The 27424-nt window shown below is 36.7% G+C and overlaps 1 protein-coding gene across 1 annotated transcript; it reads left to right on the forward strand.

The window, feature by feature from the left end:
- Positions 1 to 73: 73 nt before the first annotated feature.
- LOC110459079 (putative ATP-dependent RNA helicase DHX33) lies at positions 74 to 26437 on the forward strand. The gene is made up of 21 exons (XM_021511164.1): positions 74 to 229; positions 5908 to 5977; positions 10234 to 10394; positions 11378 to 11428; positions 12229 to 12300; positions 13702 to 13811; positions 14754 to 14871; positions 15209 to 15307; positions 16189 to 16274; positions 16493 to 16664; positions 17258 to 17355; positions 18289 to 18462; positions 19459 to 19549; positions 19750 to 19815; positions 20220 to 20308; positions 21476 to 21542; positions 22360 to 22464; positions 22813 to 22946; positions 23635 to 23704; positions 24292 to 24401; positions 25115 to 26437. Exons 2-21 carry the CDS (start codon positions 5923 to 5925, stop codon positions 25194 to 25196), a joined length of 2010 nt encoding a protein of 669 aa, XP_021366839.1. The 5' UTR covers positions 74 to 229; positions 5908 to 5922; the 3' UTR covers positions 25197 to 26437.
- The last annotated feature ends 987 nt before the right edge of the window (positions 26438 to 27424 follow it).

The following is a 27424-nucleotide window of genomic DNA, read 5'->3' on the forward strand; positions in this document are numbered from 1 at the left end:
TCACGAGTTCAAGATGTTCGGGACGTATCTGGAATTGTCTTTAATCTGTAGATCAAACCCGAAAACACCCGAAACGAAAAAAACATGGCAGCCTCCATCAAAGATAACGTGTTATGGTTTGAACATTATTTACATATTTCTTCATTTTGTGATAGGTAATCATTCAATAATTGTCAGGAACTTAAAGTTCACTACATTACATAGAAAGGAAAGAAACATCTTATTCCAGGTGAGTCATATTCAACTGTTTTTACTGTTTACTTTAGATATGTTTCTAATAAAATTATGCATTTATTGTGAGAAAGCGATATAAACCGAGACGACGGCGAGTTTATATCAATTTTCAGGTTCATATAACACATATTTGCTGAAAAAAGTCCTTAATTAGTATATAAGATATATATTTTGTGTTGTTTTAATCTGTTTATCATCAAACAACACGAATCGAAGCATACGCAAGTTGTTTAAAGAAAAGTAATGTATTTTGGAAACTTGCAATTGATATGATGTCATATAAGGAGAATATTGACTTGCTGGGTTTTTTTTATACCGAGTCAATATCACAAATCAGTGACCTCCTTGTGACTCATGCAGCCAAAGAGCTTGAGGATGTAGAAAAAGTTGTGTTATCTAATATTACACTTTACAGCCTCAAGTTCGCGTTACATAAGTATTTTCCCAGTTAACCATGTGTATTAATTAATACTTGGCAGGTGTGTTTGTCAACAACAGAAGATATTGTACCTTTAAGTTTTGTTGTTGTTGAACGTCGATTGGAAGCTTGAGCTTGTGATGACGTCTAAATATCCTCTTCTGCCTTTGATACGTTGCTAGCAGATCCTAGAATAGCCTGCCATCAACGGACTGCGGTTGCGCAGGGATTAAAACTATCTAAAATGTATCAAGTTTTTTACACTATCTTTTATTGTGAATACTTGTTTATTATAATAGTAATTTATGTATATACCCCCAATTATACTATAGGGGGTAACTAACATTTTAATGGTAATATGTTTATTACTATCTCTTTTCTTTTAATGTTAGAGATCCCATGTGGATCATTCATGATAAAAGGAAGGGCAGAACTTCCTGGAGTGATTCCTTCACAGTGTGTTTAGGTTTGACTTGAATTGTTATGCGTTTTTAACGACACAGTTTCCTCGGGTAGACCTTGGATCACTTGGTTGCTAAAGACATTCTTGCTAGTGTTTAAGTTGAAAGGTTTCTTGAATATTTTTTTAGAGTGACCTCTAGTGGTACTAAGTGGTGTAGGACGAAACATCAGCCTTTAGTCTAACTGGTCGATCCCGTTCAATATTTTATACAACTCAACCGCATCTGCCCTCTCACGCCTGTATTACAGAGATGGTAGACCTAATGTTCTTAGGCGTTCATGGTAGGGCATATTCTGGATTTCTAGTACTCTTTTAGTGGCTCTTCGTTGTACATTTTGCATAGCTATTTTGTCCTTGTTTTATACGGTGACCACACTTGCGTAGCGTATTCCAGATGTGGACGGATACGTGACTTCTACAGGGTTGTAAAAAGAGGTATATCCATAAAAATGAAAGTTCGAAACAGTATACCTAACATTTAGTTATATTGGCTTTTGACACTGCTGCATTGACTTGGGTTGTACAATTTTGAGATGAACAATCTAGCATCATTCATTAGATCTTATACCCAATTATTGAATTACCATATTTTACCGCAAATAAGCCCTCCCCCCCACTCCTGAGAAAAAAGATGGGCCAAAAGTTGGGAGGGGGCTTAATTGCAAGCAACCCCCCTGTTCACAAATGTCCGCCAACTTGGATTTTGATCTATGACCACCCTAAATATCATGTACTTATCCACTGTAGTTGTTCATGTTGTAAAAATAACAACTAACAGACAGAATATTTTATAACAGTCACCAAAAGTTGATCAGTTGATGGTGCTGTTGTTTTTCTTATTTTCTATCATCAATTTGTCTCGATAATTCATTTTTATATTTTTTTTATTGATAAGTCAATCAGTACTCTTTAGACACAATACCAACATTCAGAGGTGTAAAAATATTATTAGCACGACAACCAGGCTCTCTGGTGTTTGGCTAGCGCCATTACATGATTTGAATATATACCGTTCTATGAAGAAAATTTGAGTATACAAGGCTGAATTTACAAAAAAACATTGTCTTAATCATACAAAAACAACACAACAACTTATCTGTAGGCAGGCTGCAAGCATTATGAGCAAGAGATATGTTTTTTTTTATAGATAAGTCTTCCAAAAAAACGATGTATTTGATCCAGGAAGCCATGCTCTTTGTTTACACTGTATTGGTTGATACAAATTTTTGAATGGAAATATGAACAAACTGACCTTCACAGAAAGATTTGATATGAAAAAAAAAGATCAATTTGAAAATGATTTTACCTCTCTGTAACAACTCATAAATGAATTTTAAAATGTATTCATAATTTTCTACTTCAGTACAGACAATAGATATAATTGATTTGGTACAAGTAACATGTTTTGTTTTACATTGAAATCTGCAAAATATACAACCGGTTAAAAAACGAAAGCATGGTGTTCTTTCAGCAACAGAACGATGTTTTGTTTTAAGTCAAGCCATCTAGATATTTTGTTATGTTTACATCATATTCCATTATCATGTGTTATCTTTAATTCACTCATGAATACATAATTCTTTATATATAAAAAATCACAGTACTTAGTAAATGCCAGTACATGCTATTTACTATTGTGCCTAATTCAGAAACAAAGTTATTTGTAGCATTTAGCTAATTTGCTTATGTCAAGGACAAAAATTGACATACATTTTTTTTTGAGATGGGGACAAAGTTAGGGAGGGGGCTTAATCTCAGGCACCCACCCTGTTCCCAGGACATTTACCAAAGTGGGGAGGGGGCTTTTTTGCGAGAGGGGACTTATTTGAGGTAAAATACGGGATAACACAATTTACACTGGACAACACCTCTTTTGACTTAATAATGATAAAATCTATTAAATGATGATAATCGTGTGAACAACAACACAGCTTTATCCCCTCCCCGTGCACCAGAGTGTAGGTCTGTGAAACTGAAATAGTGATGTCATTACAATGATTCATTTAATGAATTTAAATTATAGATTTCTGCTACAAGATTTCCTATCCTCTACACAAGACTCCAAACATAATAATTTAATTGTTATATATAAAACAGATTTTAGAATGTAATGACACTACAGTTCAAAAATTAGCTTTGAAGTTATATAATAAATCAATCAGATTATCTTTTCCTGGTGTTTATCCAGTTCATTTTTGAAACAGTTTAAATCATTAGCACATACTACATAATGTCCCAATACTTTAGTCTGGATTATCAGTTGTATCAAAGTTGAGTAGAATTTCAAGATTGGTTTGATTTGGTTTATCAAAAATTAATTTCAGAATGTGCCTCTCTATGTGTAAATTATATGCATACATGCTGCAGGCAGTGTGTTGTGTATTTGCTTCATTGTGGTACAAGAGATCTGATGCTGACTTTAGAGTGCTATCTCACTGAAATACCATGACAAAGAGAAAGGCACCCATTTCATTATTCCACCCAGTCACACTATACTGACAATGGAATATCAGGCCTTGCTGCTAAGCATCGTCCATGGCCATCTAAAAGTACCAATTGTGAGGACTATGGTTTGCGTCTGTCTGTGGACACAGCCGTTAACCTCCCTTGCTTGGGCCAATGTTCAACACCAATGCCAAAAGCAAGGTATTGCCAAGTGAGGTGTTAGGAAATGACACAGAAGTTAAAAAGGGGAAAAATTACAAAGATTCCATTTTTATTTTTTGCAATTACCGGTATAGATATGTGTGCAGCAGATTTATTTTTGGCACTTTTGTGTCTCCAAGTAGAGGGCACAAAAGCGAATCCCCAATTCTGCAACTGTGTAACAGCAGGTATGTCCTTTTCTAAATCCAAGCTGCTCTGTTCGTTGTCAAGCTATTATACAGACATTATCATATCGGATGTAAATTAAACATTACATTTTGTACCGGATTCAGTGGTGTTGTTGCTCATCATTTCTATTTTCATTTGCTCTGCTTATTCCAAGTTGTTATTATCATATCGGGTAAATATTCTGATACACCTACGCTAGCAGCATCAATCCCATTAGTTTTGCATACTCATCTAGATCTACAGAGTGAATTTTGTTTTTTGCATGGGTGTGGCTTACTTCCACTATGGCATAAAACAGAGGCAGATCCTGTCTCTTGAGGCATGTGGACTGATCTCAGGGTGTATCTAATAGTGGCAACATTTTTAATTACCCTTGCTGCTTGTAACCTAATTATTTGGGTTAAAAATATATATTACTGCTAAGAAAATCAAATATTTGTATTAGTTCAGTGTAAAGATGATTTTCCTTGATCAATATGCCCAAACTTAGCAGACCATTCTTGGTCCAATGTCAGTCCTGCCAGCAGTTCTTAGGCTTATAAGATTTATCTTGATAATGAAAGTGTAACAGATGAAGCTATCACAAAAGAAAAGACCTATCAAATCACCAATATAATTTGAGATACACATAAATAACTGCCCTCATTTGGACAAATATGGAAGAATTTAAGACCATCCTATAATATATAAGTAAATTGTTGATCCAATGTTGTGTACAGCATTATTTGTTTTTACTATGATTAATGTTTACAAGGAACTATAGCGCTGATATTTAAACATACAGGTATTTCCCACAATTGAAAGCTTCATCGTTGTGTATTTTCAATCATAAAAAAAATCAAAAGTTTCTTTCCATAACGAACACAATTTCTTGTCTCGCAGTAGCGGAAGTGAAACTAAGGTGTGTTGCCTTTCCGGCGACGACGGCGGCGTCAATATTAAGTTTTTGTGTTTAATTTAGTTTCACTGGAAGTATAAGTGGAAGACCAACCACCAACCAAACTTGGACCATATATATGCATCTCGGGTAGTATATCTCGACCCATGCATCAAAGGCTGGATGCGGCCTACCTTTCATGGTCCATTGACTTTGACAGCATCTCCATCAACATGAAGCTAGTTTCTCTGATATGTTCATTTATGGTCAAAGCGGGTCACAGGCGATACATAGCCATCCGAATTCAAATGGCTTGTTTAAATTGACATTTGTATCAAAATATTTAATGTTATGTTAAATTGTTTTAAGTCTTGACTGGATGTTGATTATAAACAGATCATTGGTATGAGTTCAAGACAATGGCAAGTGTCTAGGGCTTAAATTCATGTGTTTTTCTTTTTATACACCCGTCAAATTTGACGAAGTATTATGGTATGGGGTTGGCCGTCTGGCCGGCGTAAACTTTTGTTTTTCTGGCAATCTCCTCTTACATTTTTAAACGGATCTCTTTGAAACTTGGTATACATTATAATCATGATATGTTGTTGTGTTTCCTTGAACAGAATTTTGATTCAGCAATTTTTGCAAAAGTTGTTGCCCTTTGTTCATTTCAGTATTTAATTTTTTGTCCGGCAATCTCCTCTTACATTTTTCAACGGATCTCTTTGAAACTTGGTATACATTATAATCATGATATGAAGTTGTGTCTCCCTTAAAAGAATTTTGATTCAACAATTTTTGCAAAAGTTGTTGCCCTTTGTTCATTTCAGTATTTTTTTTTTTTTTTTCTCCTACATTTTGTATAGCATGTCAGCTAATATAACCACTCTGAGAATGATGCAGGTCTTATTTCAATGTAAGAAAGTATATAACACTATATGGCATTCGTTGGGCGTATATTGTTCCGCCCCGCGATACTCTTGGTGGGTTGTTTTGCATGCGTGTACATGTATTTTTACCATATATATTTCATATCCATTTTCATTTAAGAATCATGCTCTGATTTCTTATTAATTTTAGGTTAAATTTTGCAAAATGCCAGTTGACAACAGACCTCCAGCTAAAAAGATGAAGTTCTCTCCCGGAGGAGGTAATTATAATAAAACAGAAAATGTGGACAACTTGCATTTAATGAATTAGCATTCTAAAAGATTAACTTGGTGAGGGGTTATCTGTCTCTTTGTCCCAGGCCTGGGTACACTATATTTCAAGACACTGATCAAGTATTCAACTTATCATGTCATGTATATGGATGCCTCTCTGATGCCAGATCTGTGGACGACTTCTATTTTTACTTGTTATGAATACAATAATAGTTCTATTTAGAACTACGAAGCAAGAATTTCTTGTTCTAGAATTATTATTGCGTCTATGACAAATCTTCCTTATTTATTTTTTGATTTTTGGAGTTAGGTATTGGGTCCTATCAACTTTGTAAAAGGAATATCTTTTGCACTGTGACAAATATCAAAAATGATGTCTATGACAGTGAAATAATATCACTTTTGATTCTTGTTCAGATGCAGATGATGCGACTGTAGAATTAGTGGTTGTTTTGGAACATTTTTCCTACAAATTAATTTCAGCTACCTACATATCACATAACATTTATTTAGCAAATCTGAAGACATAATTACAGAAACCAGTAAAAATGTGTTGGATAGCCCATCAGAATGACGCACAGCCTTGTTGTCAAGCATGAGCTCATAATATTATGGTATCAAAGATTCTACTACTAATTCCATCAATTTATAATGCATTTTTTTTTTTATTGTTTTAGGTATTCGTAAATGTATTAAACAAATATTTTTTCTATTGCATATCATATCATATGTATTTTACTAGTATGACAGATTTACTGAGAAAACTTAAATTGCTATTTTACAAAAATTACGCATGTTTAGACCCAATAATTTGTCCTCTATGATAAATCTTAATGCATTGCTACTATCCTTGAACTTTTTAATTCTTTGATTTGGCCTACACAGTTGTCTCATTCAAAATGTGAAGTTCAATTACATGTTATTTAGCCTTGAAAAACCAGTGAAGGAATGAGATGTCATTAGCCTAGGTGTAGTGAGTAGTTGGTCCATTACCAAACAAAAAAAGTATGTGATTAGTCTAGATGTAGTGTGTAGTTGGTCCATTACCAAACTAAATAAGGAAGCAAAATATTTCAAGTCACCAAAGTAGGAGGTGGAGGATCCTGACAGGGTAGAACGCCCAATACTAACGCTATAGAAAGTGAAAGCAACATCCAGACCCGCCCCCTATTCAACAGGAATGTGATACTACAGCTTGATCTCCACTAAATCTGGTCATCTGAAATAAAATTAAATTGAAGTATCTAAGGATAAACAAATAAAAGTGACCCATGTCTGACCCTTTGGCCAATGTCCAGTGACCCCTGACCCCTTGCCCACTGGTCAAGCCGTGAAGGCTGTTGAGTAGTCTGTAAGAGTGTTATTGTCAGATTTTTGTCCAATTATTTCGGAATCTGTTTCATTGATGACATATCAGCGATATCCATGTCTTACTCTTCAATGACTTGTTAGCTTTATTTAGATTAAAAGAAATTTTGTTTTTCTACTTTCAACATAAAATCATCAAAAGGAATATATTGTATCTACAAAGAGTAAGCAGATTTCAATACTGGTGGACACACATACACTTGGTATGTAACTTTTAAAACTAGGATCCGAGGAACAGTATGAAAAGCTTTAAATCAGATAAAACCATATTAAGCTGACAAACACTTAACATTTTAAAAGAAAGGTCCACTGAGGGTCAGTCTGAAGCTGGACTCGTGGGTCACTTTACCTTTCCTGTGATCATTGCCATTCAGGGGTTTGACCCTTGGTCAGTCTTGGTTATACCTGGGGCTGTAATGACAATTTAAACAGTTTTGACAGTTCTGGTAATATTTCACTTTTAATTAGTGGCGGATTCCTTTTAACTACTTTGCAATGGTTAGCTTCATGCAAAATTACAAATTGCAATAAATATTTTTCAACTTTTTTGAAGTAAACGTTTTTAAAATTGAAGTAACAATAAAACAAGTTAAAATGTAAATTAACATGAAATATAATTGTAAAAGACATAAGTGTAATATCAATATAGGCTCTGTACATCACTTTATTTTTGTGATGTTAGTGTTTCTTTCAATCAATTCATCCAACAATATAATCAGCAAAGAAACAATGACTTTGATATGTTCACTGTTTGATTATTTGAATCTACGATCATCTCTTCTCCCACCCTTCACAGGCTCTCCTAGGGGGAGATAGCCTCGTGCCGATTAGCACGTGTTCAATTGTGACGTCATTAAAATGTGTCAGCAAAAGTGAATGACGATATGCATACCCCACATGTGTTTTTGTTTACAAACATGGCAGACTACTGTCGGTGGAACTGTGACTGAAATGATAGTATGGGAGAAAAATAATCATCCCCTACCTTGAGGATGTAATAGAGAAATCTCCAACCCTTGGGGTGATTTTTTTGGTTGTCTTACCCTCGGCAGAGCCTCGGGTTAGACAACCAAAAAACATCACCCCTCGGGTTGATTTGTTTGAATAAAATTTGTTACCTACCTACCCACCCTAAATTTGTCCATCATGTTACAGGAAACACATATATTTGTTTGTCTGGCCTGATTTATTGTCTAATTTACATATGTAGTTCGTTTATTTTAGCTTTATGACTATGAAAAGAAATCTTTTTCACTGTTGGCATGATATACAAATTGATGTACAATAGACACTTAATCAGTACTTCAAATATCTACCAACCAGTTTACAACACTTTTCAATACCAGCAAAAATTCAATGATAAAATGGCAAATCCTCGGCCGATCCTTGATCAGTCAGAGGATCGGTTCTGACGTGATGTCAACTCAATGTTGTAAGAAGTTGTTTGAAATGATATTTCCTAATGCAAAATCAACATACGGTATCGTTTTGGCAATATCACATTAAGTATATAGGCAGTGATTAATTTTGAACTTGTTTTTTTGTCAGTATCATTGCAACTAAATACAAATTTCATTAAAGCGACTTAGTCTATCATATATTGTCTCTTTTTGCTTTTAATTCAATTTTGAAAACTGAGTACCAACTGCTCTCTTTGGTTGTTAATTTATCATTATGAAGCCTTAATTGCTCCAGTCTTGTAAGACATAAGAATCAGTAGAATCAGCTAACGTACATTGATCGTGTGTCTGAACGTCAAAACCAGATAAAGGTAGTATATATAGTTAATCATGTGAATTTGATCATTGCTGAAGACTAAGATTTTGATAAAAACCTGCCATATGATTTTCAATATTTACTATTTATCAAATTATCAGCCGAAATGTGTGAGGATACCTTACGCCAATATATCACATTAATGCTTTGTGTTATTGTTTAAAATTTGAAAGAAAATATTCTTGTATATGTTATCTACATAGTTTTCAATAGTTAGGTTTTAAATTAAGATAATGTAGGACTGTTTCTAGCCAAAGATATCCAATATCATTCTAGGGTTAATTGATAGTGCTGATAACTAATGTGAAATGTGTATAGTACTAGTTATTAGCTGACCTGGCTGTGTGTCTGACCACTTAGTGACCAGTGGTGTGGAGCTGACCAGCGGGCAGTCATGACATAGCAGAGTAATGGGGCAGAGATCAAATACTGGTGCTAATGTCTTCATAATGGTTTAATAATACATGAAATGGCGTGTTGGGGGGGGGGGCTGTAGTTATACAAAATTAAAGCCTAGTCTGTTTGATTGTAAATGTTTCTGTCAAGGTAATGGTAAAGTATATACATATAATGTTAAAATTCTGCTTATTCAGTGGTACTGGTAATAGTATAATATTGCTAACAGCAGCAGTAAAACCTCAATATAATTAGTAAAACCTCAATATAATTAATGCCCCTCGTTCTATTGGTCACCTCAACGGTAATGACCATCATCCAATCTCAAGGTCATTTTTACTTAACTATTCCTCTATACATATTCCTTAGTGTTTACAAAACCCCTTTATAATTTCTCTTGACCATTGCTGGCAGTATAATAGGCTTTACAGTAGTTTTTACAGCTTTCATAAAACCAATGATGTCGTAGTCCTCGTAGGGCAAGCCTGCAAAGACAGTTGCTTATGACAACTTTTATTTCATATTCAATAAGTTGTTTTTGCCAAAATGCTTTGCTTCAGATAATATTTTGTATTGGTTGAATCAATTCAACTTGGTCAGTGTTTTGAGGGAAAAAAATTGGTTATACATGTAATAGATACAGTGATAGCTAAATTGTGCCTTGAACCATACTGTATAGGTTTTCTTGAAATTAATATTTTAGGATTTACGAATGGGGTTCCAGTATTCCAAAAACTTCAACAAATCAGAAGAAATTTACCAATATTTTCCGCCAAACGGAAGCTGATTGAAGAATTGCGTCGTTTGGACACTGCTATTGTGATTGGAGAGACAGGAAGTGGGAAGACAACTCAGCTTCCACAGGTAAGGTTGAGGGTCATGACAATAAGCTAACTGCAAAAGTAGGTTTCAATTCAATTGGTAAAACTTGACATTTTGGCCACAGATCACCTTCCACAGGTATAAGGGTTAGGTAGGGTTAGATTTGATGGTTGTGACAGTAGACAGAAAACTCATGATCACCTTCCACAGGTACAAGGGTAATAAGGTAAGGTTAGATTTGATGGTTCTGACAGTGAGCAGAAAACTCATGATCACCTTCCACAGGTACGCAGGTTAGGTAGGGTGAGATTTTATGGTTCTGACAGTGAACAGAAAACTCACCTTCCACAGGTACGAGGGTTAGGTAGGGTTAGATTTGATGGTTCTGACAGTGAGCAGAAAACTCAGCTTCCCCAGGTACGAGGGTTAGGTAGGGTTAGATTTGTTGGTTGTGACAGTAGACAGAAAAATCATGATCACCTTCCACAGGTATGAGGGTTAGGTAGGGTTAGATTTGATGGTTCTGACAGTGAGCAGAAAACTCACCTTCCACAGGTACGAGGGTTAGGTTGGGTTAGATTTGATGGTTGTGACAGTGAGCAGAAAACTCACCTTCCACAGGTACGAGGGTTAGGTAGGGTTAGATTTGATGGTTGTGACAGTGAGCAGAAAACTCATGATCACCTTCCACAGGTAGGAGGGTTAGGTAGGGTGAGATTTTATGGTTCTGACAGTGAGCAGAAAACTCAGCTTCCACAGGTACGAGGGTTAGGTAGGGTTAGATTTGACAGTGAGCAGAAAACTCACCTTCCGCAGCAAATGTGAGGCTATATCATTTCCTTTAGCATTATGGGTATTTTTTCTTCAAAATTTACCTCTTTGCCTTGATAAAATTGGCTCATGTTATTTCTTTTCATTTTATGATGTTAAGTTATCTTAAAGTGGCTTTGTAAAAAATATTGAAACGAACAAAAATGTGATTTATACTGTTTTGTTTAATGACTGATAACTTTTGTCATTTACAGTACATTTTTGAAGAGAGACTTCACAAAAACATGATCATCGCTATAACTCAGGTAAAGTATTTCAAGTGTGATTTACGTACATGTTTTGTTGTAATGCATTAAAAATGGGTATGCATACACCTTTAATTGTATAGCATGCCAACTATATAATATTATAAAGTACCTAGTCATATTTTCATTTCGATATGCCTCAAAATTAATCCCATCACAACAGACTGCAAGCTATAACCAATGGTATATTGTTTCTATGTGTATTATAGGATGGGTATATTTTCAAATTGAAGGGTTTTCCATCTTTTACCTTGCCTCAACATACATGCATACAGTCAGTATTTGTCATCCATAACAATACCTTTTATCTTTTCTACTAATCAAATGGGTTGCATATATAGCTTAACCCTTTCACCCCTATGTAACTTTAGTAGACTCTACCATGCTTTGATATGGATGAGTCCATTATGGTCTACAGTGGTGAAAGGGTTAAAAGATGTTAGTTGCTGGACTAACAGCTGTATATTATAGGCCAAGTATAAGCCCGCAAAGCATGTTTTGTAGCTCTTACCTTACTTTGTGGCCATTTTAATACAAGCTCTCAAAATATTGCTGAAAATCAGTGGAACTATGTTTAATTGTCATTTCCTCATTTGATTTTGCCTTTTCAAACTTATTGTTTGCTGTCTATAAAAATTATGTTGAAATACTCTGTTTCAGTTATTTCTTTTGTTTGTATACGTCAGAGGAGACAATCTCATATGTAGGAAGGATATGTAACTATTGATATGAAGGAAAGATATGTAGCCCTTGTATTCATTCTACCATATTTGATGTTACACATGTATAATGTTTTTCAGCCCAGACGAGTTGCAGCTATCACAGTTGCTCAAAGGGTGGCTCAGGAGAGAGGCAGCGAACCAGGGCACGTGGTAGGTACACAGGTTTAACATCTGATGCTTCTTACTGACTACACTACATGGAAGATCACTTAACTCATTCACACCGGAAGACACATTTGAACTCCTCCAATTCAAAGGTTGGAATAGTTAATTGTGAAATTTTAGGGGTGAATTATTTAATTTCTCTTAAGTGTAAACCACAGGACAACTGGAGTAATATTTTTTGGTTACACCCTCAGCAAAAAGGTAGCAGGTCACCTGCAGATAAGATAGGTTTCTCTAGGTACTCCAGTGTCCTCCCGCATTAAGATCCCCTGCACAATATCATGCAGGACAATGCTTGGTCGCCAATTTAATGGGGGTAATTATTTTTTCAATGCCTCCGCTAGGAGTCGAACACGGGACCTATGGCCTACTACGCTCTGCCGAATGAGCTAAAGAGAGATTCTCCCTAGCAGTTGGTAGGAAGCAGCTAGTATTTCACCAGGGTGACATACCATGTTGATGAAACTTGTTTCATAATTGTTTTAAAAAAAATTAAATTAAATTTCAAAATAATACTTAAAAAAACCCCATATCAGAGTAAGTTCATTATTGTTGTAAAAGAAAGAAAGTTCAATTTGAAAAACATATATACAAAAAAATAGCAGAGTAGTTGAAAATGTAATGAAAATATGAACTTTGTTTATTTTACAACAATTACGAAGCAAATTTATCAGCTTATATCAATCACTTTTGGTGACCTTGATGGATGCACACAGGTTTTTTTCTTTTTGGAGTAAACCAGAATAACCAGAGTAAACCTGATGTGGTCAGGTAGGTGACCAAATACCTTTTAACATACAATCAGGGAATCACATCCTGTTCCCTCTTGGTGAAAGGCGAGTGTGCTGTCCCCTGCGCTGTTCTTTGCGCCACCCGACCACCCTAAGGTGCATGCCTACCTTAGGACTACAGTACCTGAGTGCTGCACAACCATAGTCATATTACCAAAGACTGGAGAACAAGCATCCTAACAACGTTATTGCCATACATTTATTATTTAGTGTGTTACTGGTTTTATATGGTATTAATTGGGTATGTGAGGATTGTATCTGGACATGGGAACCTACATTTTCTAAATTCAAATGAAAATAGAAATGATGAGCAACAACACCACTGACTCTGGTACAAAATGTAAGGTTAGATTTACATCCTATGTGCTGAAATGTTTCGGCCAAAGGGAGGCCCTCTTCAGAGCACAGTTACATGATGTGTGCAACTATGGTACAGGGACGTTGGGTCTCCATCCCCCAGTTGTTACTAATTGTTTTCTAAATTCAGTTGAATTTTACTACATGACAAAAATCTGCACAAATTGGATTTAAATACAGGAAGAATTTCAATGTAGGAACAGTTGTATATGTCAATGTGAATTTCTTTTATCACCAGGTGGGTCATTGTGTGCGATTTGAAGATATGACAAGTGAAAAGACAAGAATCAAGTACATGACAGATGGAATGTTACTACGGGAGGCCATCTTGGACCCACTGCTGAAGAGGCTAGTAGATTTTACTTCCAGACAGTAGAAGTTAAACAGAAATGAACTGTATTCCTGAATTTGTTTCAGAAATCAATTTATCCAAATCGATGAGGAATTTCACTGTAAACGATTTGGTGTTTGAACACAATGAACATGCACAAATAAAACCATGAAAATTAATAACTAAAGTGATATGTGTAAATATCATCAAATATTTCGGTGAATGTGTTCATGATTTTGTCTTTGAATTAGTGTTACTTTCTTCAGTAGTACAGATGTACAGACTGAATGTTCATTGGATAAAAAGATGTACAGTGAGACGTGACATAACTGACAGCTGCCTTATCTGACACCTGACTTTTCTGACACCTGACTTATTGAAACCTTACTTTTACCTTCATGTAGCATCAATGACACCTGACTTAACTGACACCTGACTTCACTGACACTTTACTGACACCTGACTTCACTGAAACCTGACTTCACTGACACTTCACTGACACCTGACTTCACTGACACTTCACTGACACCTGACTTTACTGACACCTGACTTCACTGACACCTGACTTCACTGATACTTCACTGACACCTGACTTCACTGAAACCTGGCTTCACTGACACTTGATGTAACTGAACCCTTATTTTTCTGGCACCTGACTTAAAGAACATTCTGTAATATCTTACATGATTGTAATGCATCTAAAGACTGGCCTCTGATCCTAAACTCTGACTTTACCGACATTCAACTTTAAAGGACATAAACCTTTCTGATCAAAATGACTGTAACACCACACATGAGTTAGAACTCTAGTTTTCTGGAAAGAGGGGTACTTACAGGTCGAAAAATCTTTAACTAGTCCTTTGTGATTCTATAGCCAAGTGTTCAGAGGAGAAATTGTCTATTGTAAGTATTTCTTGGTGATTCTAGCACAATACTCAAAATAGGAATTGTCATTGTAGGTACTCCTTCGTAATCCTGGATGAGGCTCATGAGAGGACTATACATACAGATGTGTTATTTGGTGTGGTCAAACAGGCACAGAAGAGGAGGAAGCTGAGAAACCTTCTCCCACTTAAGGTAGGTATAGGGCTCCACCATGTCCACCATGGCCAGTGGGGTAGGGATGAGGGCTGTTTGAGTCAAGGTGAAACCCAGGGGAGTAACAATATGTGATTTAAAACAGAAAAGTAAACTAAGAATTCATCCTACATCTGTAAACCCCCACTTTACAGAGTCTCAGAAGAATCTTTTAAACAATGGGCCCGATATGAATGACTACCATTTGATTTCATTCTGGCATTTTTACAGAAAACATTTAGTGTCGACTAAGATATAAAACTACTATCAATTTGCCCTTATTTTATCTGTATGTACTAGATCAATTGTATTGTATTTTTGATTGTTCTATCCCCAGATCATAATTATGTCAGCCACCATGGATGTTGACCACTTCTCACAGTTCTTCAACAAAGCCCCAGTCCTTTATTTGGAGGGACGACAGTTTCCAGTTCAGGTATGTAGACCCCAAGTTACACCTGGAGCAACAAAAGGTCCAAGTATAGGTATGAAGGTCCCAGTCCAGTTATGTAGTCCCCAATGTTATACCTGAAGGGACAAAATGTCCAAATACAGGTATGAAGGTCCCAGTCCAGGTATGTTGTCCCCAATGTTATACCTGAATAGACAAAAGGTCCAAGTACAGGTATGATGGTCCCAGTCCAGGTATGTTGTCCCCAATGTTATACCTGAAGAGACAAAAGGTCCAAGTACAGGTATGATGGTCCCAGTCCAGGTAAGTAGTCCCCAATGTTATACCTGAAGGGCCAAAAGGTCCAAGTACAGGTATGAAGGTCCCAGTCCAGGTATGTTGTCCCCAATGTTATACCTGGAGGGACAAAATGTCCAAGTACAGGTATGAAGGTCCCAGTCCAGGTATGTTGTCCCCAATGTTATACCTGGAGGGACAAAATGTCCAAGTACANGACGAAAGGTCCAAGTATAGGTATGAAGGTCCCAGTCCAGGTATGTAGTCCCCAATGTTATACCTGAAGGGACAAAAGGTCCAAGTACAGGTATGAAGGTCCCAGTCCAGGTATGTTGTCCCCAATGTTACACCTGGAGGGACAACAGTTCCTATTACAGGTACGGTATGTAGGTCCCTGTCCAGGTATGTTGCCCCCAATGTTACACCTGGAGGGATAACAGTTTCTAGTACAGGTATGTAGGTCCAAGTCCAGGTATGTAGGTCCCAGTCCAAGAATGTAGGCCCCAATTTTACACCTGGAGGGACAACAATGTCAAGTACAGGTATGTGGGTCCCAATGTTACATGCAGAGGTACCAGTAAAGGTATTAAAACAGGGGTGATGAACTATCAAATGACTTGTTGTTACAGGTGTACTACAGTAGAGAGCCTCAGTCAGACTACGTGTTTGCAGCTGTTGTAGCCTTATTTCAGATCCACAGGGAGGAACCAGCTGAGTAAGTTTCATTGTTTATTTATTCTACAATATTTTGTGGCAAAGACATAGAAAGTCTATTAAAACAAACTTCATGTTATAGTATAATTTTATATAAAATGACAATACAACCAACATCAACTTCTTTTATGTAAAACTATATTTGAGGTGAAAGATATTATTGAAAGTTTTCCTGTGTGATCAGCTTAAATCTACAAGGACTGTATAATTATTTTACAGCCAAGATGTACTGATTTTCCTGACTGGCCAGGAGGAGATTGATTCAGTCGTACGCTCTATACATGAGATAGCTAAAGGGATGGTTGGGGACGCTCCTCCCCTTGTTGTGTGGCCCCTATACGCCGCTCTCCCATCACACCTTCAACTCAAAGCCTTTAATCCAGCTCCTAAGGTAACAAATAGCTTCAACACAGGCTTTGAATTAACTGATGGTTTCAACACAGCTCCTAATATATTTGATAGCATCAGCCCAGCCTATAATGTAGCTGATGGCATCAACCCAGATCCTAAAATAATTGATGCCTGCAACCCTGTATTTTATGGAACTGATGACTTCCACATTAAACATAAATATGTACATATCTGCCTTTTAGACTACCATGAGTGAAGTATGTCTTTCTTGTAATGTTAAGGTAATCACTACTTAATTTGTTAATGCAGAATTAAAACTGTCGTCACTAGTGAGGACATGTACCTAGTTATGTAAATACAGGTATCGGTAAAATTTCACTTTCACAATACATTAAAACCTCAATATAAAACTTGATCGGGGCTTGTTTATGAAAAGTAAAACTCCATATAATGCCGTTTGTTTTGAATGTAGTGTCGGTATAACAAGATTTTACTGTAGGTGAATTGCTAAGTAAACATGAAAGCACACCTCCTCAGAGTAAGACATCAGTCCTCTACTAGTGGAGCAGTAGCGGTAATCTTTATGATGTAGAATTCACTTTTGACGAATGTGATGATTGCACTTGGTTCTAGGGTACGCGGAAGGTCATTGTGGCCACCAATATAGCAGAGACGTCCATCACCATACACGGTATCAGCTTTGTTATTGACACCGGAGTAGTCAAAGCCAAGTAAGTTACGAATCATTGTTTGTAAAAAGGTTTCACCATTTACAGTCATTGTGTCATCAATGACTCGTAATAAGTAATGTTTCATTGATTTATTTTCTCAGATATTGAACTCCAGAACATGAACAAACTAAGAAAACAGTTTCAAAAATGTACCTCCTGTTAACGGATATGTATACATTACATATATATATACTATATGAGATTATACATGATGTATTGTGATAACGAAAACAGAAGGAATTTTTTTTCTTGTAAACTGAAACACCAATACATTTGTTAGATCGTACTGACCCACAGTGGTTTGCTAAGCCTATTTAATGTATTGACTTTGTTTGAATTAGCCAATGAATAATGGGGGGAAAAAATGAAATTGTACTGATGAGATACTGCCATTGGAAGTACATGTATTATCTTTAACAATGCTTTACAAAATGTTTTTGACATGTCAGCTGCATGATCTTTACCTTTGAGCTGAGGGTTGGGAAGGAAGTAGGATCGGTACGATGTGGAAGGTTGAGAGAATAGTGAGAAGGCCATAGTGATGGAAGAGTAGGAAAGTGTATACTGATGATTTGTTTTGTTCGTTTGTGGTTTAACTTCCTCGCAACAGCTAGAGTCATTTGAGGATAGATGCCTAGGGAGACAACGCCAGATAGAGAAAGTAGATATAAAAGAAAGAAAGTAAACAGGAAAGATAGGAAATGAAAAATATCCCAAGTGTTCTAATGAGGGGCAGCAGATCATTTTTGTCTTTTTTTCATGTTCTCTGAATGAAAGATGCAGAAGATAGAGTTGATACTGAGGAAGGGGTAGGGAGGTAAGAGTGAGGAAGTCAGGTTCCGAGAGGAAATGCGATAGTGATCAAGATTAAGATGAGTTCATGATGAAGAGTAAGAGGGAGATAACTATCAGAGCTTTACATTTGTGTTACAGAATCTTCACCCCTCGCAGTGGGCTGGACCTTCTGAAGGTGGTGAAGTTGTCCAAGGCTCAGGCCCTACAGAGGTCAGGCAGGGCTGGCCGTGAGGCTGCAGGCACATGTTACCGACTCTATACCGAGGAGGAGTTCCAGCACTTCCCAGATAATACCATTCCAGAAATACAGAGGTTAGTTATAGCACCATTCCAGAAATACAGAGGTTAGTTATAGCACCGTTCCAGAAATACTGAGGTCAGTTATAGCACCATTACATATTTACAGAGGTCAGTTAAAGCACCATTACATATATACAGAGGTCAGATATAGCACCATTACATATATACAGAGGTCAGTTATAGCACCATTACATAAATACAGAGGTCAGTTATAGCACCATTCCAGAAATACAGAGGTTAGTTATAGCACCGTTCCAGAAATACTGAGGTCAGTTATAGCACCATACATATTTACAGAGGTCAGTTAAAGCACCATTACATAAATACAGAGGTCAGATATAGCACCATTACATATATACAGAGGTCAGTTATAGCACCATGACAGAAATACAGAGGTTAGTTATAGCACCATGACAGAAATACTGAGGTTAGTTATAGCACCATGACAGAAATACAGAGGTCAGTTATAGCACTATTACATATATACAGAGGTCAGTTATAGCACCATGACAGAAATACAGAGGTCAGTTATAGCACCATGACAGAAATACAGAGGTTAGGTATAGCACCATGACAGAAATACAGAGGTCAGTTATAGCACCATTCCAGAAATACAGAGGTCAGTTATAGCACCATGACAGAAATACAGAGGTTAGTTATAGCACCATGACAGAAATACAGAGGTTACTTATAGCACCATGACAGAAATACTGAGGTGAATTTACAATTAGGAAACATTTTATATCAACTTCGAGTGATCACTATTGTAGGCCTGGTACAAGGGGTCTTAATTCACGAAGGAACCAGAGTACCCAGAGAAAACCCAAGTGGTTAGGCAGTTGAACACATAATTTGTTCATGTGCTATCAGGGAGTAGAGCCCTGGACAGCTTGATGAAAGGTAGTGTGCTATCCACTACACCATCTATCCACTGCACCATCTATCCACCTCAGTAGATGCTGAGTCATACCTGTGTACAGGTGTAACGTTGACAGTCTTTGTTTACAGGTGTAACTTGTCCAGTGTGGCCCTGCAGCTCCTGGCCATGGGAATCACAGACATCGTCAATTTCGACTTTATGGATAAACCCAGCACAGAGGTAAGGAATTCATTCCATCGTATATTCAATCCTGCTACAAGAGTTTAACAGGTCTATTTCCAGAGTCCTATGTGTAAAACAGATAGTTCATCTAGTTGAATTGGAAACATTTTGATATTACAAAGTAACCTTTACATCAGAAATATTGGCTGTGCTTTGAAGGAGATCAGATCATGGTAGAATTTGTTTTTCTCTTGCAGTCCCTCATAGGTGCAGTGCACCAACTCCACACACTGGGAGCTGTTATTAAGGAGAACACCATCAAGGTACAGCTTTAATTACCTGTGTATACTGAACCCTGCATAATCAGGAAACCTGTATCAATTTAACTTTTGTAACCAGGAACCTGTGCATTATGTATAGAATGCATAGTGACATTTGGTTTCGACAGGTTTCACTGTATTAAAAGCCATCAACAGAGATCTGATATAAATGCAAAGATATTGATAAATGTTAAGCATGATTATGTTGTCAAATTAGAAAAATCTCAAACCTGCTTTTAGAAAATTAATTGCGTATTAGATAGATTTCAATGTATAGTCAAATATCATTATGCCAAAGTTGTTAGCCAAGAAAAACTTTCGAGTTCAAGACCGGTATCTAGCATAGTGAACATGTCCCTATAAAGACACATCTGTTTAGACTTATTTGTATTACATTTTTATTTCAGTTGACAGCTACTGGGAAGAGGATGGCAGCTTTCCCTCTGGACCCAAAGTTGTCCAAGACGCTCCTCATAGCCTTGGAGCTCCATTGTCTGTATGTTACTTTGTTATTTTCCCCGTCAAATTTTACAGATTGGAAAGAAATTATTTTATTGATGGTTCTTCTTCTGGATCTTCATATTTTAATAGAATTTTGTCTGGATGACAGCTTATAACCATTAGAGTTATGTTTTTGAAACTTGAAAATCAGAGTTTCAGTCTCAATACATACATGTACAGTCGTCATATAAATTAGACTTTTATGTCAAGGTGAAATGAAAAAATGAATGTGTAAATGCCAAATTTTCTATGATTGTCCAGACAGTACCTCTCAAGCTGTTAGAGACTTCTTGATGACAATTGAAATGTGACTGTATCATCCACATAAGTTGTGCGATGTAACATATTTATACCACTGTTTCCATTATACAAATCACGTGATCTTTTATCGGGAAACTTTTGACAAGTAAATTTTATGCCTACTCCAGCCCAGTGTTAATTTCTCCCGTCACATTTGATTACTTTGCATGTGATTTTGTTTGCTAATAATTATAATAATAATAATTCAAGGTTCTTATATACCACTTTATCACAACCTAGTTCGAAGGTTGTCTCAAAAGCGGTTCACAAATTATTATCCGTGGTTATAGGGCCTTTGCAACCAGCCAATATCTTTATCAACTCCTTGGGGAGCATACAGCCGGCGCTGCCATTTCGGCGCTCACCGCTAGCATTGAACAATTCGAGCACTGCCCAACCACGTACTCATTTACAGCTGAGTAGACTGGAACAAGCGGAGTAAAGTATCCTGCTCAAAGATACAACGCAGTGCCTTGCCATGACTCAAACCCGCAACCCTTCAGTAACGAGCCGGCGTCCTACCACTAGACTACCTTGCCTCCTATAATGTTTTCGCTGTAATGATCAATTTGTCCTCATGACGGCGTGGCATAAAAACCAGAAAATTAAACAACAGGAAACGTCCTGGAAGACAGTATTTCTTTAGAAGATATTTAATAGAGCTGAAATGTGAGAAATGAAAACAGGAAAACTTAATTAGACAATGCCAGACTGACATTGTTCTTTGCTGGCTTTGTAGCATTGCTGGTATTGTATGTTGTGATGATTTTAGGATGTAGAGGACATTCTTTCATCACCAGTACCTCTGTAGATTTGAATCATTCTTTATTTCAAACATGCACCTTTATATTTATATTTCCAGAGAGGAAGTTCTTACAATAGTGTCCATGCTGTCTGTTGATTCTGTGTTGTTTACACCACAGAGAAAAGTAAGTACCAGCTCATCAGCAGGTCTACATCCTCGATATCCAGGGGTTACGCTCACTTTCGCTCTCTACACCCCTGGAATATGTCATATAGCAAAATTTCATTTTCGCAAAAAGAGATAATAATATGAGAGTAATTGCATTCTTATTGAAATTTCCATGAAAAAGATTTGTACAATATGATATTTTCTATCGAACCAATAATCATCAAACTTGAAAACGAATTACAGCTAGATTGCATCTCAGTTTGTAAAGAGTTTGATGGTGGTAAAATTCTCCGATATGACACAGTCAACACGTAACTTAGTAGTTTACATGTTAGTTGGCTTAACAATATAATGGTAGCACCCATGGTTTATATGTAGCCATTGAACTTAAAAAGAATAAGGAAAAAGAAAAAAAGGGTAAGTTTGATTACCTGTTATTTGATTTGATTTTTCTCATTCAGTGGGTGTCACTAAATTCAGTAAGTTGCTTACTAGGCAACATGAAAAAGAATCATGTACATTGGCTGCTATAGCTGAAGGTCAAATGTCAAGGTCACTTGGCCAAAGTTGTCGTTGGGCTTTACTGTTGCACCAAATTGAGGACATCACCATTTTATATAAAAAAAATAGTCATTGATTGAGGAGATGGTAAAGGAGTGCATAGAAACTGATTATCAAAGGAATGTTTTCATGTGAAGCGTAGTTCAAACACAAGGACTGCGAAATGTTTGTAAGCTATATCACATCAAAGTGATAATTTATTTGTCAACCTTAGGTATATATGGAAAGTTTGTAGAAGGGAGTGAACTCTTGGTATACTTTGTCGATTTTAGAGAGAAGAGGCCTTAGCTGTCCGTCAGAAGTTTGTGTCCAGTGACGGTGACCACATCACACTCCTAAACATCTACAAAGCATATAAAGGGGTCAAAGGCAATAAGGTAAGGTCAAAGGTCATCATAACTGGCTTATGAATGGGTGAAAACAAAATAAAGTAAGTTCACTTTGACAGCACAAATTTGTTATTATTAAATACTACATTTTCTGTTCTGTATATTGAGAAATTGTCACCCCTGTTTTATTTAAGCCCTTTCTAATCTTGTACATTGTAATGATATACCAAATTGGCAAGTTTATAAATAATTATGATCCTCTGGTATCCTTCGGTATAAATAAATGACTTTTTCATTTTCGTAAAAAAAAAATATGGTGTTTCATCATGAAGTAAAATTTATGATACACCAATATGTACCAAATTACACAAAAATCATGTTTCTGACTGTTGACAGGAATGGTGTCATGAAAACTTCATTAATGGCCGCAATATGTCAAAGGCAATGGATGTCCGAAAGCAGCTACGCCAGATCTGTGATAGTCAGACCTTAGCGGTCAAATCATGTGGACAGGACACCAGTATAATCAGGTAAAGATCTGTGATCACCAGACCATGGCGATCAAATCATGTGGACATGACACTAGTATAATCAGGTAAAGATCTGTGATAGTCAGACCTTAGCAGTCAAATCATGTGGACAGGACACCAGTATAATCAGGTAAAGATCTGTGATCACCAGACCATGACAGTCAAATCTTGTGGATAGGACACCAGTATAATCAGGTAAAGATCTGTGATCACCAGACCATGACAGTCAAATCTTGTGGATAGGACACCAGTATAATCAGGTAAAGATCTGTGATCACCAGACCATGGTGGTCAAATGATGTGGTCAGGACACCAGTATAATCAGGTAAAGATCTGTGATAGTCAGACCATGGTGGTCAAACCATGTGTACCAGCTTAATCAGGTAAAGATCTGTGATAGTCAGACCATGGCTGTCAAATCCTGTGGTAAGAATACCAGTCTAATCAGGTAAAGATCTTTGATCGTTAGACTATGGTTGTGAAATTGTGTGAGCAGGACAATGGTTTAATCAGGTAAAGATCTGTGATGGTCTGACTACGGCTATAAATCATTGTCAGGAAATACCTTCGTTTCTCTCTATCGATTTGGTCTACAGTGACACTATCTATTTTTTCCATGCCTTTATATGTTGTTTCAATTTGTTTCATCGTTTACCAAAGATGTTATCTATGATTTCAATGGTTGCAGGAGATGTTTGGCAGCAGGCCTCTTTATGAATGCTGCAGAACTGCAAAGGGAAGGAGATGTCTACATTTCAGTAAGTTATTCTCAAGCTATTTGGAGGTTGTTTTTTTTTAAATGTTAAATCAAATTCTTTAATTTATACTTGCATAGCAAAATTTTTATATGATTAAGCACCAACAAGGTAATACAAAAATTTAGCTAAGGCATTGAAGCTTGTGTATATTACTTTCGTTCAAAGTTGACTTGTTGTTTTATCTTATGTAAAAATACTTTGTGTATTTTCTGTACATGGTTTAGTTTGGTTTGGTATTGTTTAATGTCCTATCAACGGCTATGGTCATTTAAGGACAGCCTCCCCTGCGTACAAAATACATGCGTGTAGTGTATGCATGTGTGTTTTGGGAGGCTGTGATATGTTCGTGTTCATCTCCTTGTGATAGCAGCCTCCCCTGCATGCAAGATGCATGCGTGTGGTGTATGAGTGTGTGTTTTGGGAGGCTGCGATATGTTCGTGTTCATCTCCTTGTGATAGCACGGAACTGATGCCGACTTTATAATGCTACCTAACTAAAGCATTATGTGACATATTACAATAAATTGTTCTGTCTCTTTTCAAGATGTTTTCAAGATTCATACAATATTTTTTCCTTACTTTCAAAGTTAACAACACGAGAGCCTGTTCATATTCATCCATCATCAGCATTGTTTAGATGTAAACCTGCTTGTGTTGTTTACAACGAGCTTGTCAAAACATCCAAGTGTTACATGAGGTGAGTCTGAAGTATTCTATTTTGGGTTACAGTATAACTTGTCTGTACTGATCCACTGTACAATCTAACAACCTGTATAAACAGAACCATCAACTAAGGTCAGTCGTATACATTTATTGGTAACAGATCATGTGTAAGTCTGTTCTACTATGTACAGAAATGTTTTGATCATTTTTGGCCAAGTTAAGTGTACATGCATTTTTAAATACGAGTTAGATGTCACGGGTCCTCGTTTAATTGTTGAAATTATTTGGTGTTCTACAGATCTCTTAAAAAGATAGATTCTGATAGGTTGTAATTGCTTTATGCATTTATCTGTCCGAAATAGTGTCTGGGATATGCGGGAACATTTTGTTTAACTTTATAAATGGGCATATAAGAAACAATAAAAGGTCGGAGAATGTTGGTATTTAAGGAGAGAACCAGAACTTGCCGATACATACATTTCTATGAATCTGTTATTTCCTAACCAACTGATCTGGACCTATGTATGTTGTACAAGTTTGTTTCATACAAATGCAGTTATAGTATGAGGAATTATTAACCCTTTCACCCCTATGTAACCTTAGTAGACTCTACCATGCACTGATATGGATAAGTCAATTATGGTCTACAGTGGTGAAAGGGTTGTGAATTGTTTTCTTTTCTTTTCTGGCATATACGTTGTTATGGAACCCAAGAAGTTTTACCTTTGGTGTTTTCATTACTTACAGAGACCTCAGTGTCGTTGACCCCGACTGGCTTTACGAGGCAGCTCCTGCATATTTCAAACGGAAAAAGCCATCAAAAAAATGAATTTTCACTTTTGGAACATAAAATAACATATCTCTCCAGATGATTCTTCAGGAATACCAAATGTTTCTTTGGTAAATATAGTGTTTGTGAACAAAACAGGACAAGTTCAAAGGTCTTTCATGCCAGGAGGAGAAGCATATCTCTCTGAATCTGTTTTTTCCATGAAGGAGAAACATGGCTGTTTTTTCCATCAAGGAAATAAATAAATCTCTTTTATCTAGAAAGGACAGACAACTCAGGATTTGTATTATTCCATAAGAAGTGGTTGGACTTTAAGTGTTTTATGGAGAAATGAAAGGAAGGAAATCAGGACTCTTCAACTCTGTTATTCAGTAAGGAGAGGAAAGACTCTTGGTCTGTTTTATTCTGCAAAAGGTGACTGGATCCTAGGTCGATGTTATAAAAGCAAGGAGAAGCAGGACTTGGATGTGGGTTGATCCAGCAAGGGGAGGCCAACATTTTATCAGACATCATCCAACACACAGAGAGGCAAGACTCTAGGTCTGTGTTATCTGGCAAGGAATAGGGCGGCTATTTAATGTACATGTGGCAGTTATGTTAAACAAGGCAGCACCGACTGTAGAAACACAACTGTATTTAAATAGTAAGAAGTTGCTATTGTGAAGGCCTTCGATGATTTTGATCTGAAGGTTAAACTGGACACATGTAAATATAGCCTACCCGGTAAAAAGTCTTTGCAGGTTTATCCAATTTGAGGGTGGTTTTTTTCTGTATCTTTACAATATTCCCGTGATTAACAATTGTTATTGATTTTTTTGTTACATTATAAATTAATGACCGGTGTTACGTGACCCACAACAGGAAATTTGAATTTAGTCTATAAGTTATCACTGAAGAGGGTCACGAAATAAATGCATGTTGTTACACCCCAGGTATATTAAATTAAACTTCTTGTAAGAAAACAATATGTATAGTTTGTATGCATCACAATACTTTCATTATGATATGAGTGTTGTTTTATATGAAAAAATGTTACATTTTCAGATATACAATATATATTTAGGTATGATGAATGGGCATGTCAATATTGCAAAGATAAATATTATACACTAATCCAGAATATTTTGAAAATGAATGAGTGAGAGATAGAATGAAAAAGATGTATTTATGATTAATGAAAGTTACTTTTCAGTGAAAATGACAGAATTAAATACAGAATTTTTGTTATCATTAATGGTTATATTTTTGACAACTTACGACTGTATAATAATAAAACTCCTTTAATGCAAATTAATGTCTGTTCTTCTTTATTTTTCATACCTATATATGGTTTCGGATTTCTGTTATAATGTCTGTAGGTAAAGTTTATAGAAGTGAAACTGTCAACTGCAGTCTTGATCTGTTGACTGACATCTGAACTGTTGATAGCTCTCTGGAATTGTCAACTAATCTCTACTGCTTTCTGGGACTATTGGCTGATCTCCGCAACATCAAATGCTCTTTTCAAGTGTGACTGACCTCTGGACCTATTGACTGATCTCTGGAGCTGTTGACTGATCTCTTGAACAGTTGACTGATCTCTGGAACTAAGGACCGATTTCTGGACCTGTTGACCGACCTCTGGACCTGTTGACGGACCTCTGGAACTTTTGGCTGACCTCTAAACCTGTTAACTGATCTCTGGACCTGTTGACCGACCTCTGGGACTGTTGACTGACCTCTGGAACTATTGGCTGACCTCTGGAACTGTTGACTGCTTTCTGGACCTGTTGACTGATCTCTAAACTTGTTGGCTGATCTCTAAACTTGTTGGCTGATCTCTGGACCTGTTGACTGATCTCTGGAACTGTTGACTGATCTCTAAACCTGTTGAATGGTCTCTTGATCCGTTGACCGACCTCTGGAACTGCTGTTGACTGATCTCTGGACCTGTTGACTGATCTCTAAACTTGTTGACCAACCTCTGGACCTGTTGACTGATCTCTGGACCTGTTGACCGACCTCTGGATCTGTTGACCGACCTCTGAAACTATTGACTGACCTCTGGAACTATTGACTGACCTCTGGAACTGTTGACCGACCTCTGGAACTGTTGACCGACCTCTGGAACTGTTGACTGACCTCTTGAACTGTTGACCAACTTCTGGAAATGTTGACCGATCTCTGGAACCGTTGACTGACCTCTGGAACTATTGACCGACCTCTGGAACTATTGACCGACTTCTAGACCTGTCGGCAGCACTTTATAATAGTCAACTACTCTGTAA

Source organism: Mizuhopecten yessoensis, unplaced genomic scaffold, assembly GCF_002113885.1.
Source record: "Mizuhopecten yessoensis strain PY_sf001 unplaced genomic scaffold, ASM211388v2 scaffold9963, whole genome shotgun sequence".
NCBI classification, from domain to species: Eukaryota; Metazoa; Mollusca; class Bivalvia; order Pectinida; family Pectinidae; genus Mizuhopecten; species Mizuhopecten yessoensis.

Bases quoted from the DNA above. Each gene is read 5' to 3' on its own strand.
- LOC110459079 (XM_021511164.1), top strand. From the start codon at position 5,923: ATGCCAGTTGACAACAGACCTCCAGCTAAAAAGATGAAGTTCTCTCCC. The intron at 5,978-10,233 runs GTAATTATAATA...TTAATATTTTAG, and splicing joins GAAGTTCTCTCCCGGAGGAG to GATTTACGAATGGGGTTCCA. The intron at 22,947-23,634 runs GTAAAGATCTGT...CAATGGTTGCAG, and splicing joins CAGGACACCAGTATAATCAG to GAGATGTTTGGCAGCAGGCC.